Source organism: Stenella coeruleoalba (genome assembly GCF_951394435.1).
Source record: "Stenella coeruleoalba genome assembly, chromosome: 16".
Lineage (NCBI taxonomy): Eukaryota > Metazoa > Chordata > Mammalia > Artiodactyla > Delphinidae > Stenella > Stenella coeruleoalba.
The window spans coordinates 11818465-11839629 of NC_137162.1; the positions used below are offsets into that span (position 1 = coordinate 11818465).

Below are 21165 nucleotides of genomic sequence, written 5' to 3' on the forward strand. Positions count from 1 at the left end.
CCCGGGCTGCTGTCCTCTAACTGCCCCCAGAGCAAGGCTGGCTGTGTACGGGCAACTGATGCAGGATTCTGGGCAGTGTCCAAAGAGAGGACTTGGCCTCTGAGATGGATGCCTTCAAGCCAGGGTTTGGAGAGCATCATCGCACAGGGAGCGAGAATCCGGCTCCGGGCATGAGCTTTGACTTTGAGCAGGATCTTCAGCCAGACTCTCAGCAAACACACTCTGTCAGACACTGGGGGACACAGGCCAGCCACGTGTCAGCTCGCCAGAAAGAGACTTGAGGTGGGAGAGGGAAGGGGCCCATAGAGGGAAGCTTCCCAGGGTCCCTCATTGTCTCATTCAAACCAACGCACAATGAATGAGAGCCATGTGTCCAACACTGTGCACGGGGCAGGGGACACAGACAACAGATGCCATCATATCTGCCCAGTGAGCTACTAGCCTGGCCACCTATAGCAATGGCTCTCATCCTGGGTACCGTGCCTTTCCTGGGGGCACCTGCACCCGCTCAGTGACTTGAGATGGAAACCAGAGAGTCACTTGGGATTCCTCTTGTTCCCTTTCCTCATGCCCCACACCTGCCACCCCCCCCCCCCGAGAGCTCCTTCCCCCAACATTTCCCAAGGCCCTTGTGTCTTCCCCCCCCATCCCCCCCCTCCTGCCCCAGCTGCGGCAGCAGCTCCCGGGATGGCCTCCTGCCTCCAGCCCTCCCCGTCCCCTTTCTCCTCTGCTTTGGGGGAGAGACCATCCTAAACTGCAAATGGCATTCAGAGCCCTAGGGGCTCCCCACTGCCCTTAGGATGATGTCAGACTCCCCACCATGGTTTTCCAGGTCCTGCCACCCAGAGGGCCCCTGTAACACTGACCTCTCCCCCACACACACACCCTTTCCCACCTCTGCACCAAGGCCTCTCACCCTCAGCACTCCTGACATTTGGGGCCAGATAACTCTTCGTGGTGGGGGCCATCCTTGCATCGCAGGATGCTCAGCTGTACCCCTGCCCATGTGCGTTAGATGCCAGTAGCACATACCCCCAGTTGTGTCCACCAAAATGATCTCCAGACACAGCCAAATGTCCCCGGGGCGGGGCGCGGGGGAGGGCAAAACGTCCCCAGGTGAGAGCCCCTGCTCTAGACCTTTGCGCATGAAAGGCCCTTCTCCTTTCCTTTCACTCGCACCTGGCTTCCCCTCAGCATCACATTGAAATTCGATTCAGCTGCATCCACTCCCAGACGGCTCCCTGGCTCGCCCACGCAGGTCTAGACCTTCCCACCCTCACACTTCCCTGTGCACCGTCAGCCACTGCTCCCATCACACTGCATTCCACCGATCTGTTGACGTGCTGTCACCCCCTTTGGAAGGTGGGGTCCTCAGGAGCCACCTTCTCCAGGGCATGGAAGCACTGACCCCACGGACCTGCAGAGGCATGACAGAGCGGCGAGCTGGGAGACCACCCAGGTGGGAGCGATGGCTTCTGACCAGAGGCAGAAGAGGCTCTGTGCGAAGAAGCAGAGACACAGTGGCAGAAAGACAGGGTGGGGGTGGCAGCTCCTTCCGGGTGCGGGGCCTTGCAGGGAACAGATGGACAAGGGTGACGAGATGGGGACATCAAGATGAGGCTGGGAGGTGGCGTGGCTGGAGCCCAGCGTGGGGCCTTTGGGAGAGGAAACTGGAGGCCAGGTCGTGAAGACCCCTGCATGTGCTCTGCAGCCCAAGATGTATTCAGCAGGATGTGAAATTGGAAAAAAGAAAAAGTTTGGGAAATGCTTTATTAGCAGTTAAGCAGGTTTCTTTACTGAGGGACTTCTCAGAGCCTTTAACATGCTCACAGGCTGGGTGAATCTTTACACGGGAGAGACCCGGCGAGCAGTGCTGCCCACAGGTAATTGTCCACAGAGGTGTTTTTTTCCCCAGAGCCTCTCGAATGGCCAGTGTTCCACCTTCTACCCTTTGGAAAATGCCGCCTGGAGCCGAGACACATGAGCTGCACCTTGAGGAGTGGGTACAAGGTAAGGACTACCTGGGTTTGGGGACAGGGGTCCTGGGGGTCGTTCGAAGGCCTCAGAGCCAGTGCTGGGGCCTCAGCCACGTGGCTCCTCTCCCAGCGCTCACTCCCCAGCACCCGGGGTATCCGCAGCGCTGAGAAGTAACACAGGCTCCTGGGAGAGTGACTGCAGGAAGGACTAGGAAGGCAGCGCAACACTTATTATTGGAAAACAGTCAACCCACGGGACCGCTTCGACCACCTTCCCCAGGCCCCCGGGCCATAACATATGCTGTGGTTTAAATTTTTTAAATTGAGGAACTTAAGGAAAAAATGCTGGCAAGCTCTGAGGCACCTGTGAAACGGTCTGAGCTGCCGGGGAGGCTGGGCCCCACCCCTCCAGGAGATAGAGGCAGCGCTGAGCAGGGGTAGGGAGGGGCCCCGACTGGGGTCTGTGAGAAGAGGCTTCTGGTCAAGGTCGGCCGGCGGGGGGGGGAGAGGGAAATGGCCCCTGCAGCAGCCCTTGGATAGGCCAAGCGAGGCAGCAAGGCCAGGCAAAGGAACAACCTCATCCTCACCACGGATCCTGGCCAGGCCAGCAGATGCGCGGGGCGGGCGGTGGACACAGTGCAGCACAGGGGCAAAGCCAGAGGCTCTGGGATCACCGCGACCTGGGCTCAACTCCCAGCTGTCGCCTGGGACAGTGACAGCACCTCCTGAGGCTCCGTGTCCGCGCAAGACGGAGCCAATAGAATCACATCACACGGTTGACAGCAAGACTAGGTGAGACTGTGCCTGCACACACTGGGTCCTCAGTATACGTTAGTTGCCACTGTTTGAGGGGGAACCCCAGCAGGCGGGCAGCCTGAAAGGGGGGCGCAGATGGAGAACCGGACGGACAAAGCTGAGCCACTGTGGAAACCACCTTGGCCGAGGGCAGCAAGAGTCTATCAGCCGCGCGGCCGTAGCAGGTCACTCCCTGCTCTAGGCCCCGGCAGCCGCCTGTAAACAGGGCTGTCTATCCACCTCTCATCTCATGAAGGCCGGAACCGTCACAGATAGTGTCTAGTTGGTGTCTGGCTTGCTTTAGGTGCTCAGCACTGAGCTGTTCTCTTCCCCCGGGGGTGTTTACGCCCCTCAGGCCTGTTACGCCCGGAGTGGACTCCCTGTGTCAAGTGGTGGCCAGGAGACCGAAAACATCCCTGCAGCCTCTCAACAGGTCAGCGGCTGCGACTGCGGGCAAAGGGGGACCCTGCTCAGACACGTCTCCTCCTTGACCATTTTCAACCTAAAGACTTTCAGGCCCGTACCTGGAACAAAGCGAGGCCACGCAGCCTGGTGGCCCTGCAGATGGGGAGGGCAGCCAGGTGTGCCCAGCGCCACGCCTTGTGCAGAGCAAGCCAGCCCTGTCCAGCGTCTGGAGGAGTTTATGAACATGAATCCACTCGCTTCTGAAAAGTGCAAAGGCCCTGGGGTTGCCTGCCATTCCATTAAGAGGTGTGTATGATTACGATGGCAGCAGAAGCAGAAAAGGGAAGCAACTGGGGGTGGTGTCTCAGCAGGAGCAGGGGAAAGGGACACGGAGACGCCTGTGGGGTGAGGTTGGGCTGGCCGCCGGCAGGCGATGGAGGCGAGCACACCTGTTCCGGAGCAAGGCTCAGTGTGGCATGGGCGGTCCTCGTCACGCACTCAGGCCCCTGGGACCTCCCTAACATCCCAGGGGGCAGCGAGGGTGTGAGGTGGGAGCAGAGCTGCCAAGGACCTGTGACCCCTGCTGAGAACAACAAGGTGACTCAAGGGACCTCCGTGCTGTGTGAATAAAATATATAAGACTGTGCAGAGGGGCTTCCCTGGCGGCGCAGTGGTTGAGAATCCGCCTGCCAATGCAGGGTACACAGGTTCGAGCCCTGGTCTGGGAAGATCCCACATGCCGCGGAGCAACTACGCCCGTGAGCCACAACTACTGCGTCTGCGCGTCTGGAGCCTGTGCTCCGCAACAGGAGAGGCCGCGACAGTGAGAGGCCCACGCACCGCGATGAAGAGTGGCCCCCGCTCGCCACAACTAGAGAAAGCCCTCGCACAGAAACGAAGAACCAACACGGCCAAAAATAAATAAATAAATTTTTTCTTTTAAATGAAGCTAATTAAAATGAAGCTTTAAAAAACAAAACAACAACAAAAAAACTGTGCAGAAACCATCCATATGTACAGGGAGAGGAGGAGGCCTGGCTGTAAACTCGGAAGGAGCGACTGTGGGTTTAATCCCCTCGTGTCACCCTGGATGCCTTCAGCAGGGGCCTTCAGCAGCCCACCTGCTGCTGGAGGAGCTGGTGTGTGTGAGCTGGACTCCTTGTGTCCACAGTCCCGCCTCTGACTCCTGAGTGGAACTCAAGCTGAGGAGCTGTAGCATCCACGTTTAACTGCATCCAGCGCCCGTGCCCCCGTGAGTGCACACAGGCCACGGGGGGGACCCCAGTCCTGAGGCCCTTGAGCGTCCTCCAGAACACTTCAGAGTATGCTGCATCCTGCTGTGTGTTCAGCTGACTTTGCCTCTGCCGGCGCGGCTTCAGCCAGCCCCTTTCCTTCCCATCAGCCCTGGCCCCTTCCCGTCACGCTGACCTCTCAGAGCCACCCCTGCTGTGCCCTTTCTTCGGGGCACTCCGATCCCTGCCTCAGCCGAGCCTCCACCTGTCCTGCCACAAACGCCTGGGTGTGAACAGTGGGAAGTATGAGGGCCCCTGGAGGGGACTGGGCCCCCAAGCAGCGGGCCTCCCCACCCCAGGCCTGGTGTGGCCTGGACCACTGCCTTGGCCTGGCCAGGCTTGGGTGCCTCTGGAGGAGGATGAGAATTCTGGATCTGGAGACCAACGGCAACACCGGCTGGGCACTCCTCACATGGCCTGGCACAAACCTGGGGGCCCATATTCCTCCTGCTTTGGGGTTTGGGCAGCCTCTTACCTTTGGGGTGAGGTACTTGGTCATAATTTCCTTCCCTTTTTCTCCCAGTTTTTCATCCGGAGTAACTTCATATTCTGCCTAAAACAGAAGAAGGAAAAGAACAATAATAGATTTGTTCACGACCTTCTCATAGTTGTAGAACCTTAGAGGCCCCTGGAGAAGACACCCTGGAGGTCACGTGATCAATCCCCTCCTTCTACAGGGCAGGGACTGAGGCCCAGAGAGGGGAGGAGCCCTGACGTCCAGTCCAGCCTCCGCTGCTCCACCGTGGACACATGCTCAGAACTGGGGCGGCACATAAGAATCACGGGGGAGCCAACGATGGTGCTCGGGCCCTGCCCCATGCCCATGGAGTCAGACCCTCTGGCGATGGAGGCCAGGCACCCAGGCAGCTGGGGTTGAGAACCACCGGCTTAGGAAAATCAAAGGAAGCTGCTGGAAAGTAACTGGAGCCACCAACCTGGAAGATCCTCGAGAGAGGCTGCCTGAGGTCACACACCTTACAAGCCGTGTGACCTCGGACTGTTTCCTCAACCTCTATACAGTGCAGATGGAAAAAGCACCTACGTGTAGGGTGATTGTGCAGAGAGAACGTGACAGAGACGGGCACATAATAAATACTCATTGTAATGACTACACCTTGCAAGAGAAGACAATAATACGCATTCCGTAGCTTTTACAGCTTTTCAGTTTACAAAGGGAACATACAGAGATATTTCAAATGCTCTTACATGAACCTAAAAAGAGCCCAGGTAGTGACACAGGAGGGAAGGGGCTGCTGTCACACCCCTTCATCTGCAAACAAAGAGCAGAAGGTTCAGCAGAGTCGCCCAGGGTCACTGGGAGGTGGGCGGGGGCGGGGGGGGCAGGGGCGGGGCGCTGCAGCGAGGCGGCAGGGCTGGGACTTGGACCTCCAAGCCCAGACCTCTTTCTCAACAACACCAAGGAACTTAGGACCCTGATGGCTGGCCAGGCCAGTGGGACCCGGGCTCTAAAGAAAGAAGTGAGGCCTCATAAGACAGACTGTGTTATCTTCCTTGACCCGAGAGAGGCTCCTTCACTGGCATCTGACCCACTTGCTAAGCGGGTAAAAGGCCTCCGCGAGTTAAGGAAGAGCTTGGGTGAGCTTGCCCTTCTCATTTAAACAAGGGAACTAATTGCAAGTTGTTTATAACCATTTCAAAATCCACCACCCAAGGACTTGTCAGCCTCCGTCCAAAAGTACAGCTATTTCAAAAGAGACAGGAAATGACATCAGCACAGAGGGACTGAAACTCCTTCCCCAGCCACCTCGCTGTGAAGTCAGACCCCAACCTCCGCCCCCCCCCCCCTGGCCTGGTTCAAAGCAACCTCTCAATCCAGTGTCTAGGGTCCAATTTCTCCCCAGCCCAGCCTGGAAGACCCTCCCGGGCTGGAGCTGCAACTCTAAAGGGGCTGAGGGTTCTAGAGTACAACTGCCCCCCTATTTTCCAGGGGGGAGAAGAGAAGCTCCCAGTGTCCAGCCACCCTGGAAACCCCTCCTGGTGGTCTGGCGCTATGGGAATTTACCCAGACTGCTTTGCAGGGCCCAGGCCACAGGCAAATGCCCGACTACCTTTTGGGGGTAACTCAATCCCATGCAGAACCCTGGATTTGCACTGTCCCAAAACACATCTGTGAAGAAGGCTCTATTTAACCAAATGGAGGCCTAAGGCTCACTAATCAGCCTCAGTAACCAGCTGAAAATATTATTGCTCTGGGTACTAAAACCCACGTTAAAAAAATAACATCCCTTTCAGGTCAGCTCCCTCCCAGCAGAGGCCCGGCTGGGCAGCTGGGCGCCACAGTTCCACAGGGCGGCAGCCGGGAGCACGCGGGGACAGGCATCCCCGGCCCGGCATCAAAAGGCCTTTCTTTGAGAGTCCATGTCAGGTCGCCACCACTTGAAGAGCATTTGTGTTGGGAGGCAGAAAACCAACAGAAGGCTTCCAGCTGGGCTTTCCACACCGATTAAGTCACCTGGAGTGACAGGCCAAGTCTCCACGGTGACCCCCGAGAGGGGCTCATGGGGGACCCGTCCTGAGAGGCCACCTACAGAGAAAAAGCACCATGGCAGCTCGGCTGGGCAGAGCTCAGGCCGATCACACAACCAGAGGCGGGGGACCACCCGGGAACCCGCTGCTACGGGAACACCCTTGCCCAGGTAGTCGGCCAAAGCTGCTGAAATCAGCTTCAACCAGAAAACATAGACAGCAAATAAGAGGCTGGGCTGGGCCAGCAGCCTAGAATTTTACTATTAGAGTGGGCTCTGGAAGCGGCAGCCCGACAATGACTTCAACGAACAGAGAGGTGAACCACATGCCAGGATGCCCCCGTGACCTCCATCCGTGAGAATTCCCTCCAACCAGGGAGGGTGGTGGGCTTGTCCCCTCCTCCCAACAGAGGGGACACACAGTGTCCTCCCTGCCGTGTTGCCCATCTGAAACCTTCTCCTGCCCAGAGCTCAACCCTAACAGCCAGAGCGCCAAAGAGCTCCTGTGCCAGTCCACGCAGAGGGTATTTCTCTTCCCCAGATACATCCATGGTGCCAACGGAGGCAGGCATTTAATGAGCCTTCTCTTTGCACTGTGATTTATGCCAAACACAGGAATGGCCTTTGGGGAGGAGATGCTGTAACACAAAGAGCAGAATACTACATTGAGTTTAAGGCTAAAAGAATTATTTACGTATCTGTACTTGCCAAAGAGTATAAACATCTGTGTACATCCTAGTTTATAAACCTAATATTTCATTCTCTCTCTTGGCTGGCTCTAATTGCATCATCCATCTCAGAAAATGCTAATAAAAATACGTCCTCTATTAAAACACATTTCCCTCAGATGAGTTTTTAAAAACATGAAGACTGCAAACCGGTGCAAGGGGCCCTGCCTCGTTTCCACAGAAGCCGGCACTGCTTTACAGAGCGAGTCTGAGCTGAATTCCTCTCGGCCTCTGACCAACTCGAGATGTCACCTCCTCGTCTCGGGAGCCCTTCTCCTGCCCTAGCAGGAAGATGAAATCAGAGAGGCTGAGGTCTCGCCACCTCCGGCTGCTGTAATTACCGATGTGGTCAGCTTTTCCAGAGTCCTCGCAGCAGGGACAAGTGACACGCCCGGCTGGCAGGGCTGCTCCCCATGGCTCTTTCTGGAGAAACACCCGGCTCCTCCCACCTTGGCCTCAGCGTCTTGCTGGTGCCCGACCATGGGGGTGGGGGTCTCCGTTTGCCCCTCTGGAGTCACTCCCCACCCTGCGGGCCCCCTCGCCGCCTGGGCACCCGGGTTCCTGGACCCCCTTCTGAAGACCCAGCTCCTGCAGCTGCCTTCTCCCACTCCTTCCTGTATCGGCCCCTCCCCTGTCCCTGCAGAGCTGCAGGTGTGTACATCAGCCAGTACTGGTTTCCCTGCTCTGCCCAGCACTCTGTCAACCGTCCTCATTAAACTCTAGTTCATTCACACATGAGCGAGCCATCCATCTCCGGCCAGGCCCCTCACTGATGCCTGAACAAACCTTCAGATGGCTGGCATCGCCTGCCCCCTCCCAGCCCCCCCAGCGAGAATGAAGAATGGGGGTGAGACTGCAGATGGGGGTGTCCCCCCAGGGCCCCAGCATCAGATGGGCCTGGTCAGTTCCATAGCCTGTGCCCACCTGGGCAGACAGAGTGTTCTCTGGTCTCTGGCTGCCATGTGAGGAGCCCTCGGGCCTGGGTCAGGAAGGGATTCCATGGCCCAGGTTTCAATGGGATGGGCCCAGAGAAAGAAGGGAGGAAGGAGAGGACCCCTGGCCACGCGGGGTACAGACAGAACGGTAGGAGTGACCCCAAGGTGGTGGCACCACGGCCACCAGCTTGAGAGACATATCTTGGCGGAGGCAAACTCAGAAAAGAAGTTAGGAGGAAAGGGTGCTGACCCTCTCTCGGGGCAGGGGTCGGGGGGAGGTGACAGATTTACCAGCCGCTGTCAGAGAGCACAGAGGGGCTGTGCTCTCACCTGCTGTGTGCCCATCATTCAGAGAGCCTCCGCCCGGAGTGGCTCTGTGCCACCCCCGCACCGCCCAGCTGGTCCTCCTCCTGCAGCCCCTGGAGTTATTTCTCTGTCCTTACTCCCTCCCGCGCTCATAAGGCCACCGTGCAAAGGTCTTTGGCTCTCCCTGTTACTCTTTCAATTCTAAGCGAAAAGAATCCCAACCTAGCCTAATTCAGGCAAAACCGTAATCTCTGGGCTCCTGGAATCCAAGGATGGGTTGAACAACCAAATTGTGGGGAAAATGGAAATGCAGCCTGGCCCAGAGCACCAGGAACCAGGGACATGAGCACTTCTGGAACCCACTCTCACCGGTGTGTGTGTGTGTGTGTGTGTGTCTGTGTGTGTGTGTGTGTGTGTGTGTGTGTGTCTGTGTGTGTGTGTCTGTGTGTGTGTATGTGTTGGCCTCATTCTCCCTCCAGTGGTACGAAACCTAGCAGCCAGGTTTTTTTTATTCTAAGCCTCCTCTACCAGAGAAGGACTTCCCCTCAAATCTATAAACCCCAGAGAAAGGACTCATTGATCTGCACTGGCTCACAGACTCATCCCTGCTCCAATCAGCTGTGGTTTTCAGGCGACAGCATTAAGAACATGGCAGCTTCTACGAGAGCCATGTTGTCTGGGAGTACAGGTGGGACACCCAGGAGACTGGACAATCCCACAGATGTCCAGCATATGAACCTACTTTTTTACAAGTGGTACTTTTTCAAGATGACCCTGCTCCCAGGCTTTACCAACTGCTCTGAGGGTCTTTATGTCCACCTGAAGAAAGATTACCACCCTCCACCCTCCCTCTTTTGGGAGATCACAGCAGTGATAGAAAGACAAAAATAAATACTGGGTATGATTCAAAAATAAGAGAAGCAGAATATTTAGTTCCGCTGGTGAGGCATTTCAATTCATTTTACAACAAAATTCCAGGATAACCGGACATATCTGAAACCAGGTGATAGCCCACTAATTTCACATGCCATAGTTCTGGGCTAGAGTGACTTTTAGCATTTCCTGATGTGAGACTCCATTTGTAGTCCATTTGTAGTCATATTTGTAGTTGCCAGTCTCCAAAATGCACACTTAAATAATCCTCACATCCTGCTATTCATGTTCTTGTGAAGGCTGTCTCCATACTGAATAGAGGACTAACCCATGTAACCACTACAGTATCAGGGATATGGCAGTATGGAACCTCTGAGACCAGGTGACAAAAGACACTGCAGCTTCTACCATGCTCTCTTGGATCACGTGCTCTGGGGAAAGCCAGCCATGTTGTGAGGACACTCAAGCAGCCCATGGAGAGGCTCCCATGGAAGACAGCTGAGGCCTCCAGCCAACATCCAGCACCAACCTGCCAGCCATGTGTGCAAGCCTGGAAACAGATCCAGCTTTCAGATGACTGCAGCCCCAGCCAATATCTTGATGTAACCTTTAGAGAGACCATAAGCCAGTAGCACCTCAGTTAACCCCTTCCAAATCCTTGACCCATAGAAACTATGAGATGACAAATGTTTATTGTTGCTTCAAGCTGTTAAGTTTTAGGTAATTTCTTACCCAGCAATAGATAACAAATACTTGACAGGTGTCTGAGCTTATAGCTAGAATCTCTTAGTTCATTAAAAAATGTTCTTTCTTTCTTTTTCAATCTTGCATTTAATCAGAAAGCAAGCTCCATGAGGGCAGGAACTTACTTCTCCTGCTCACTCTGTAGTTTCCAACTGCTAGAACAGAGTGTGACACACTGGAGACATCTCATAAATGTGTGTTGAGTAAATCTGGTTGAGTATCTGCCAAACCTCCCCTAATCCCAAAGAGAAGAGACCTGAAAACTTTAAGTTGCACCCATGCCTGGGGACGGGAGGGTTTCAAATGAGCTGAGATGCCATCAAGGCTCCCAGAAAACAATTTAGAGAAGAAGTACGTCAGTCTTTAAGAGGTCCATGGCCAGACCCTATTGGCCTGTGGAGGTTGACATGAGCCTGGAAGCCCTTCCAATCCCCTGACCCGCTAGGCAAATCTTCTTGGCCCTCCAGAAGCCAAATCTACTCAAGGCCTTGACTTGGGTCACTGACTCCATTTCCCTGGAAGGGAGGGCAATGGGGGAGTCCCTCTCAGGCTCCCAGAAGCTGCTTGACAACCAAGACTAAGGGCCGAATTGCCCCTGCAGTCTGATGAATGATGCACAAACAGCTCTGCTGCCCCCAAATCACCCAGGCCCCATTTTAAAACAGCCGAAGTCTTCTGCTTGACTCGAGAAACTCCGTCTTCAGGACTGTGCAGGGGAGCAGCCTTTCCTGGGGGCTACGTCAGAGCCGATGAAGACGGGTTTGTTTTAAAAAACTCCACTTGGTAGAAATTCAGCACAGAGGTGGGAATGGTGTGTATGGCTGTGACTGAGCCAGGGGCACTGGAGCGGCGTGCAACACCAAGGATGCCGCCACCTCCTCCCTCCTCGGAGTTCCAGTCAGGATGGAAGAAAAAAGGTATTTCAGACGAGCCTTGCGCCAGCCCTGGAAAACTCAGTAAAGTCTTGATGCGTAAAAGAGGTGTTCCAAAGCCTGTTCATTTGACACGTCAGGATGGGCAATGAAAGGCCTTGCTAATTCCCAGAGATGCAGACAGAAACGCGAGGGGATGGGGTGAGCCTCTCCCGAGGGGCGGCGGCGTTAAGGCATATGTAAGGAGCATCTGACGCGTCGACACAGGGAGCCAGACTCACATTTCCTTTCCAAAAGAGAGATCTTGGTACAGGCCCAGCAAAAGAGAACGTCTGCAGGACCAGAATGAAAATAGGCATCCACTGGATTTTTTTTCCTTCTTCTTTTCAAACTGGCTATAAACGTCTAATAAGACACGTGGCTGGAAAATTCCACTGGCTCCTGGGCTTAGCCTTGCCCTGCCCTGCCTCATCGACTCCCCAGACAGGTCCCAAAGCTGCCGATGCCTCATCTTTTCCAAGTGGGGAGGAGCCTTTGTCCAGGGCTCAGACTTTGATCCTCAGCTCCTCCATCCACGTTCACCTCCTTGGTGAGCTCATCCAGCCCGTGGCTCCAAGTACCAGCTACATGCTGACAACTCCCAATCTGCTATTTCCAGTCCAGACCACTCTCACAAACTCTGGATTCTGACACCCACCTCCACATGGACATCTCCACTGGGCCATCTGGTAGACGTCGGAAGCTGAGTGTGCCCCAGGTGAAGATCCTGACCTCCCCACAAACCAACCTCCCACAGCCCTACCCGCATTTCATCCTTCCACTGGTTCAGGTCAACACTCTGAAGTCATCACCAACTCTTCTCTCTCACCCCCAGGGCATCAGAAAATACTGTGAGCTCTGGTTCAAAACATGCCCCCAATCCTACCACTTGTCACCACGGCCGGCTGCTTCCACCCTGGCTTGAGCAACTACCCGCTCTCACCCATCAGAGCTCCCCAGTCTGACCCTTGCCCCCCCCCCCATAGCCTTTTCCCAACACAGGAGCCAGAGGGATCCCTTAAAAACCTAAATCAGACCATGGCATTGCTCTGCTCCAAACCCTCCAGTGGCTCCCCTGCTTCACTCAAAGTCAGAGTTCTCTAATGGCACAAGGTCTTGGATGGTTGTCACCTCTCCTAGACCCCTCTGCCCTGGCTCCCTCCACTCCAGCCATGGACACCAGCTCCCAGTGAGTCCTGAGCATTGATCACCTGTCAGGTTCAGCGTTGCGAGGATTCAGAGATGATGAGCTATGTCTGTGCCACCCAGAGACTTCCAGTTAGTGGAGGAGAAAGGCACACAAATAGAGCCCTACTGGCTACATTCATCAGGCGTCTGTGACATGCCGGACGCTGCCCTGAGTGGCGTGAACTCATTCAATCTCTCCTCAACACGTCCACCACCATCAGGTACAACTACGGCCCCGCTTACAGATGAGATATGGGGCACAGAGGGGTCAAGCACCTGCCCACGGTCTCCCTGGCAGCTGAGGTGGCACCAGCATTGCCTCAAGGTCTGTCTCAGGGGCCTGCACCCCCACCCCGATGCGCCATTGTGCCAGCACCGCGCAGTAATGAGGCTCAGGTGTGTGAGGCTCAGGTGTGTGTGGAGGCCTGGAGCAGAGGGCACGTGGGGAGAGAGGGCGGACGGGGAACGCTTCTGAGAGCAGCGTGCAGGGGGATGAGCTGGCACTCACCAGGCAGAGGGGGCCCGGGAGGCATTTCGAGTAGTGAGAGGGAGGGAGTCGGGGCTGACAGACTTTAACCAGCCTGGCCAGTCAAAGCCTGGGTGGGCAGAGGCCTGCTGGTGGAAGGTCTAGGAGGGCAGCCTCAGAACTTGGACTTTTCTCTGGATGTCAGTGTTTCCCAACTCTGGACATACACACAGTACAGTCCTGAGAGATGTGAAAACTGCCAATGTCTGCTACAAACAGTGGCCAATCCAGTGGGAGGTAATGAACACCCCTAGTGCCAAACTGTAGTCTCTAAGTACCATTGCCCAGTAAAAGGAACCAGGGCTTCTTGGAGAAATGACAAACTCTAGGTGGAGGGCAGGAAACAAACAAGATGAGCCCGGAACACTGCATCACACCAGACAGCAAGGAGGCTGCCAGTGACCACTGGGGTCCTCTCAAGGGCCCAAAAGCCAACCTGAAGGGCTCCATAGACCAACAATGAAACCACGGAGCACCAATGCATCAAAATGCCCCATGTTTATCATTGGAGGATGCTAGTGAACCAATTTGGTGCTTTGAAGACATAAACATGGGGAAAGAATCAAGCAATTCCTATATGAACTTTACCATTGGGTAACCAAACAGTAATTGAAAGGAAGAGTTTCCCAGTTAGCAAATGAAGAAGGAATGACAGAATGTCGCCATGTCACAACCCCTAATTAATCAATAGATTTGGGTATTGAATATCTATGGCTGCTGCCATCTCAAAAAGACAGACACCAAATATTATACGTCCCCTAGCAGGGACTTCCCTGGTGGCACAGTGGTTAGGAATCAGCAGGGACTTCCCTGGCGGCACAGTGGTTAGGAATCTATCTTCCAATGCAGGGGACACGGGTTGGATCCCTGGTCTGGGAACTAAGATCCTACATGCGGCGGGGCAACTAAGCCCGCGTGCCGCAACTAGAGAGAAGCCAGCGCACCGCAACGAGGAGCCCACACGCCACAATGAAGGATCCTGTGTTCCGCAGCTAAGACCCGACACAGCCAAAAATAAAATAAATAAATATATTTTAAAAAAGTCCCCTAGCAGAAGAGCCTGAAACCACTTATGAAGTCAGTCCCCTACCACCACCAGATTGAAACTAAATCTGACCAAGTTTCTAGATTCAATGAGCAATTTACAAGAAATACAGAGGAACTTATTAAACGACACATGGGGGTGAGAACACAACATTCAGACTGTGGGACACTCTTGGAGAGGGTTATAAACTGTTAAGACGTGCATTTACAAAAAGCATGAGAATATCAGAAATTTGAACGCTGATGATATTTGATTATTAACACTGATCATGTGACGATAGTAACAAATTATTTTTTTTAGCTGTGATAATGGTATTGTGGTTTTTTGGTTGAAGAGCCGTCATCATTTAGATATACATGCTGACATGTTCACAGATAAAATGACATAAGTGAGGTCAGCTGCAAAATGTGCCGGAGGGGAGGATGTGGGTGAAACAAGGTTGGCCTTGAATCCATAATTGTTGGAGCAGCGTGCATGGGGGGTTCATTACGCTATTCTGTAGACTTTTACTTCTTATAGTTCGAAATTTTCCATAATAAAACGTTATGAAAATACCACGCCCCATCCCCAGAGATTGAAATTAATGAGTCTGGGCTTCAGCTCAGGCATTGGTATCCTTTTTAAGGCTCCCCAGGTGTTTCTACTGCTCAGCTGAGGTTGAGATCTATGGTAATCACTTGTATGCGTCATGCGAGGGCCTGCGTGGAGACCAGGAGAGAGGTTGTAGAGGGAAGGGAACTGGGCTAGGAGGAGTCAGGAGCCAGGTACATGGTCCTTGATCCGGTTGGGGGAGGAATGACGAGAGGGAGGGGTCAAGAACAATGCAAAGATTTCGGGGGTGGGTGATGGAGGCGTGCTGGTCACTGGAATAGGGAACATGTCAGGGCTGGTAGCCGTGGGGAGCTGGGGGAGGGTGCTGAGTTTGTTAAGGATGCGTTGACTTCAAGGGGCCCATGTGACTTCCGGTGGAGAAGTTCAGGGGACAGTTTGGCCAGTGGGTCTAGAGATCCACCTTGAGACCCTGAAGCAGACACAGAAGGTTGGGCCCCATAGGGCTGTCCCCCACACCAAGCTGGAGGTCAGGATGGCTGCAGCCAATGATGGCATTAGGGCCTCTAGGAAACAACAGCACCTTGGCCCCCTGCCTTGGAAAGGGGGGGCCCAAGTGACCCCATTCCTTTCACGACTGACCGTGATTCATCTTTCACCTCCCCACTCCTTCTCTACCTTCCTTGGACAGACACCCAAAGGGCAGTAGGCCAGGCTGAGGTGCCCCGTCCTCCCAAGCAAGTGTTGAGGAACTCCTGTGTGTTCCTACGTCCTGTCCTAAAAGCCCACACAGATCAATCAGCATTTGTTTTTTGGTTTTTTTTTAAATTGACGTATAGGCGATTTACATTTCAGGCATATAGCAAAATGATTCAGTTATATATATGCACACATATATATTCTTTTTCAGATTCTTTTCCATTATAGGTTATTACAAGATATTAAATATAGTTCCCTGTGCTATACAGTAGGTCCTTGTTGTTTATCTGTTTTAGATATAGTACTGTGTATCTGTTAATCCCAAATTCCCAATTTATCCCTTCCCCTCCTTTTCCCCTTCGGTAACCTTAAGTTTGTTTTCTATGTCTGCGAGTCTATTTTTGTTTTGTAAATAAGTTCATTTGTATTATTTTTTTACATTCCACGTATAAGTGATATCATATGATATTTATCTTTCTCTGACCTACTTCACTTAGTATGATCATCTCTAGGTCCATCCATGTTGCTGCAAATGGCATGATTTCATTCTTTTTTATGGGTAATATAGCATTTGTTAAACAAATGAACGACCCGTACATCTGAAGGAAGTCCCCGTGGTGTCGGTCACAGCTGTGTATGCCAGCAGCGCAGCGCAGCCAGCAGCTGTCAGATTGCCTTGAAAGGGCCAACGCGTGTTCCTCCCACAAACGTTTACTGAATGCCTGTATGGGCTGGGCACAATGCCAGGCAGAGGTGAACTGGAAGCCCAGGGCCCTGGCCTCAGGGAGCTTGCATTCTAGTGGGGAAGCAGACAGTAAACACGCACACAAAGAAACACAAGCTTTGGGATTTTAGAAAACGGGTTCTCAGCTGGAAGAAGGGGCCTGGGAATCCAACACCTTGGGGTGTTGGGAAAACCACCCAACTTCCTAGGTACTACTTCACAATAACCCAGGCTCCCAGAATCAAGAGAACTGACAGAACCTCGTGTTAAAGCAGCGGCAACCGAGGCCCAGAGTGGGAGCTGGCCCCGCAGGTCATGCAGCAGGTGGTGACCTGGAGACGAGTCTGCACCGGCAGTCTCTTAAGCAACAAGTTTGTTCTGTATCCACGTAAGCCATGTGGTCTATCTTTTCCTTTGGACAAAAACGATCGCTGATCACAAAGGACCAAAGGGCTCTTCCCCCCAGCGAAGGGACTTACCACTGAGTCCAGGAACTGAATGTAAGACTCCAGCCCAGGTCTGGTTTCGCAGAACTGCCGGAAAAGCAGCCTCCCAATTGGCTGCTTGTCACATAAACTGCAGTAATCTCTCTCTAGAGGTAAGAAAAGAAGAATATGGTGAGACCCCAGAAAGGGCCAGACAGAGCCACCAACCCACACCTGGGTTCTTGCCTCAGACAGATGGAGCAAGGTGATCGGCAAACTCCCAGGACCCTTTATCCACCTCCAGGCTCTGCAGACTCAGAAGAGTCAAGGTCAGTGTAGAAAGAGGAGCCAGTTATGACCTTGCCTCTACTCCCCAGCCCACTCCCTTTCCAGTGTCCTGATTTCTGTACGGAGATGCTAGCAGCTCTGGGGACTAAGGCTCTGCCCCTGACTGCCTGATCCGCATGTCACATTCCGTGGTTACAGGGACTGACTGGATAAGGGTGGTGGGCATGTAACCCAAGCCAGTAAAATCAGCACGAACCACAGACGTCGCCTGGGCACGTTAAGCCAAGGTGCTCCCTCCTCCTCTGGTACTGGGGTGCATGGGTGTGAGGCCAGGGTCTGCTGCAGTGTTCTTGACACCGCACAACAAGCTGCTGGGAGGATAAGGTTGACAGACAGAGGAAGTCAGAGCTGGGAAAATGATGAGTAGGTGCTCTGGTGAAGTTATGAACCTCTGGATCACACTATGCCTGCAGCCCAAACCACATCTGAAAGGCTTATTTATGAGCATTATTTAGGGCAATTTGAAAAAACTTTAAAATGACTTGTAATTCAAATATTCTAATGAATACAGTAAACAAAATTTCGTATTTGCCCAATTGGAGCAAAGCCCAGTCTTAGAATGCTTCAAACTATGAAAACCCTGTATTTTCCAGCTGAGGAGCTAGAGGCACAGAGACAGGATGTGACCAGACCTCAGCCACTCAGTAGCCAAGAGAGTTCTGAAGAGGAAATAACAGTGCAAGACTCAAAGCACAGAGGCCTAGAGACCAGGGTTCTAGCTAATGACTTGCTGTGTGACTTCAAGCAACACACTTGCCCTCTCTGGGCCTTACTCTTCCTCTCGATAATGAAGATGCATGTTGGAGGTAAGTTGGGAGGGTCCCTTCTGCTTCTTCCTGCAATGACTCTGCAAGAGGCTTTCTCTGGGCAGAAAGATGCTCAAAGGTCTGGCTGAGACTTGTTGCCTCAGACCCTCCAGAGCACTGAAAATTCGCCCTTTGATTTTGTGGCTGCACCAGGAAAACTCAGGTGACTTCGTGGGGAAACCAGGAAGAGGGTGAGGCAGACCTCAGTTAGAAGAGCTACCTGGGAGGATGGAATGACTGTATCCTTGCCAACTGTAGAGGAGGAGCCAGGAACCGCCCCCTGGAGATATGGAAAACAACAAGGAGACAGGAACAGAACCATCACGCCCACTCATTGTCATACCCAAAGAGTTTATCCACAGAGGTACAGCCATTACTTGTAGGGAGGGTGGTGGCTGTGAGCAAGGGCTCTGGAGCTAAACTCAGATTCAGATCCCAGCCTCACTACTCACTGCCTGTGTGCCCCAGGGCAACTGACCTGACACATTATCCCTCAGTTTCCTCATCTGTAAACTGGGAACAGTCATCGTACTATCTCTTAGGAGCAGTGAGAGCCTGGCACAAAGGAATTGCTTAATAAACACAATCTGTTATCATCGTGGAGGTGGGGATTTTGGTCTGTTCCATCTCCCTTCCTTTGGGGAACCTCCTCTCTGTGAGTCTGCAAAATACCATCATAGGGTCCTAAGGGAGCAACTCCTCCCAAGCCCCAGGGATGGGCACGTGACTCAGTCCTGGCCAATCAGAGCCCTCTGTTTCATGGCCACAATGATCGGTTCAGGGCAGGTGACCCAGGGGGCCTTGGAGTCCTTCCAGGGTTTTTGGTAGAACTTCCAGAAAAGACACTTGTTCCTCTCTGGGATGACAAGGCCTTAGGACTGGTCAGCCAAGAGTTGCCACAACTGTCTTTCCCACCAGCAAGAGCCCATGGAGAATGAAGCCAGTGCAAGGGAAGGACAGCTGAGTGAGGAAGAGAAGCCTGGAGCTGTGAATATCACAGGAGTCCCAGAAAGGCAGCCTACTGAGGCCCGCCCAGTGCCTGCACCTTTAGCCATCTGTCTTTGCTTAAGCCAGTTGGTGTTGGGTTTTTGTCTCTTGCAACTGAAAGAACAACTGACTGGGGCTGGAGAGTTTTATGGCCCATTTCTCCTTTCATGGGTAAACTGCTTGAGGGCAAGAATGGTTTTTGTAGGAATCCACCAGTGGTAAGTACACCTTGTATCAGAAGGCACTCACAAATTTCTCATTCTCTCTTGAGAGGATACTTCGGTCAAGTGGATGAGGCACCTTGCAAGTCTCCCCTTGGCCCGCTCCTCAACTGGTTTGGGGGCTGAAACTAGCCTTGAACTATTGCCTTAACTCAGCTTACCTTTCCATGCACAGATTGTTCGGGAATAGCCACTCCAACAAGCATTTAACTCACCTCATTGTGTGCCAGGATTGGTGGGGGTCGGGAGTGGGGGGAATGGGACATGGTCCCAGCCCTCAGCGATCTTGGATTCTGTTGGAAAGGGGGTGTGCGGGGAGGTAGGCAGACAAGATCCCAAGTGACAGTAATAAAATGTCAAGTTGTCATCAGCCACAGGAGGGAGTCTGGGTTGGAGGGAGCCAGGAGGGTGACAGGTCTGGAGCCCGCACCTGTTAGCACGATGCCCTACAGACACAGCCTGCGTTCTCACCACCTCCCACTCAGCCTGATCCCCCAAGGAGAGGAAAACAAACTTCCCTGTCCTTCCCCAGTCAGCTGAGCTTCCCCAGCACAAACACAGAACAAAGGAAATTACCTTGTGTGAAACTCCCGTTTTATTCAATTATGGCAGAGAGCGCCACATTGCTTATGTGATTTGAGCAAGGGGCCCTCCCCCATTTCCAAAAGCAATTATGAGATTTCATGTACCATATTGTGATTCCTCAAGGGTTCATCTGACAGGATTTTTTCTCTCCATATGGCGTGTGCTGTCAGTATGGAAACAAAGCCGTTATAAACTCACAGCACAGTAAACACCATGTGATTCCAACACAAGCTGTCAGCACCTCAGTTCTGTGCCTCTCCCAGCTGTACAGAGGATCCCAGGCAAGAAAGCCATGCGTTGGAAGCCCAGGAAGAAAGAAGAGGATCAGTAATCATCTATTTGGATGTCTTCTCAGCTTTAAATAAAGATAAATGGGCTTATCCTCTGAGGAAGCATCACCACCACTAAAATCAAAGTGCAAAGTCTGCAATTCCTTTAGAAATGGAGAACGAGGCCACAGAAGAAAGAATGTGAATTTGGGATTTGACCAAGGTGACAGGAAAAGGCGCAGATTCAAAGTTCTTAATGCGTCAAGGGCAAGTCTGAGGGGCAGGTCACTTCGGGAAAGTCAGAGGACACTGAAATTGAAAGCACAAGTTGCTCTGTAATACATCTTCAGAGCAGATCCTTTCTAGTCGGTTTCTAAGGAAGCCAGCCATGCTGTAGAAATACAGCTTGGAAGTGCCCTGCCCACAGCCCGTCTCCCAAGGGTGTCCTGTTTGGGTTAGTGGGGAGGAGTACCCAACACAGAGGGGCAGGGCTCTCCCTGTCTCTGAATCTCTCTCTCAGGCTGGGAGGCCCCTGGGATGCTGTGTACACAGGCACACATGCACGGTCTACACACAAACATACACACCAGCTCTTCTGAATGTGAAAATCCTGCTTCTGGCCACATCCTTCATTGATCTTTCCTTCCACGCCAGAAAGAGTCTGTCGTTATGTAAGATATGAGGGGCATCAGGCTCCCTGCCCCCAAAGTATTCACCAATCATCAAATCATTCTAGCCTTATTCTTTTGGATCCTTCATTCATTCAACAAACTCTGTTCCAAGGTCTCTTGCTTTTTGATACTAGAAGGTTCCTTCAATTTTCAGACTCTCTTATTGAATTGAACACCTGGGGGGGGGGGCGTTGTGGATGAGTGGGTGGGAGGAGACACACCTCATACCCATTGGCAGGTTAATGATCCAGAAACAGGCTTGGAGTTAACAGCTGGTGGTCAGCTGAGACCAAGAATAGGGGTGTGGTCTTTGTGATGTGACATTTGACCTTGGCTGCAGTAACATTGGTCTGGTGGACACAAAACTGAAGCATGTCCAGAGGAAGGTGATGGAAAAGGGGGTCCAGAAAGCCCATTATAAGCTCTGAACTTATAGTGCCCTGGATCAAGGGGCAGGCTGCCCCAGGGAGGGCTAGGGCCCACCAGCACCCAGGAGGATGGGGGGCAGATGTGCTGGAGAGGCAGCTGGGCTCAGACAGGAAAGGGCTGGACTCCAAGGCCAAGGAGACTGGAATGGATTCACTGTCCCACTGGGGCATCAATAATTTTAGAGCACAAATGATTCAAGTGCAGTGCATGGGAAGGTGGACAAAAATGGGGTGGAAGTCACG

General features: G+C 53.0%; 1 protein-coding gene across 1 annotated transcript in view; it reads right to left on the reverse strand.

The window, feature by feature from the left end:
- Positions 1–21165, reverse strand: part of GRK5 (G protein-coupled receptor kinase 5) — a 225498-nt gene that overhangs the window by 50672 nt on the left and 153661 nt on the right. The window contains exons 3-4 of the mRNA XM_079899176.1: positions 16662–16774; positions 4944–5021 (exon numbers count right to left, since the gene is read on the reverse strand). Of these exons, the coding sequence (XP_079755302.1) occupies positions 4944–5021; positions 16662–16774 (191 nt within the window). The remainder of the gene's footprint in view (positions 1–4943; positions 5022–16661; positions 16775–21165) is intronic.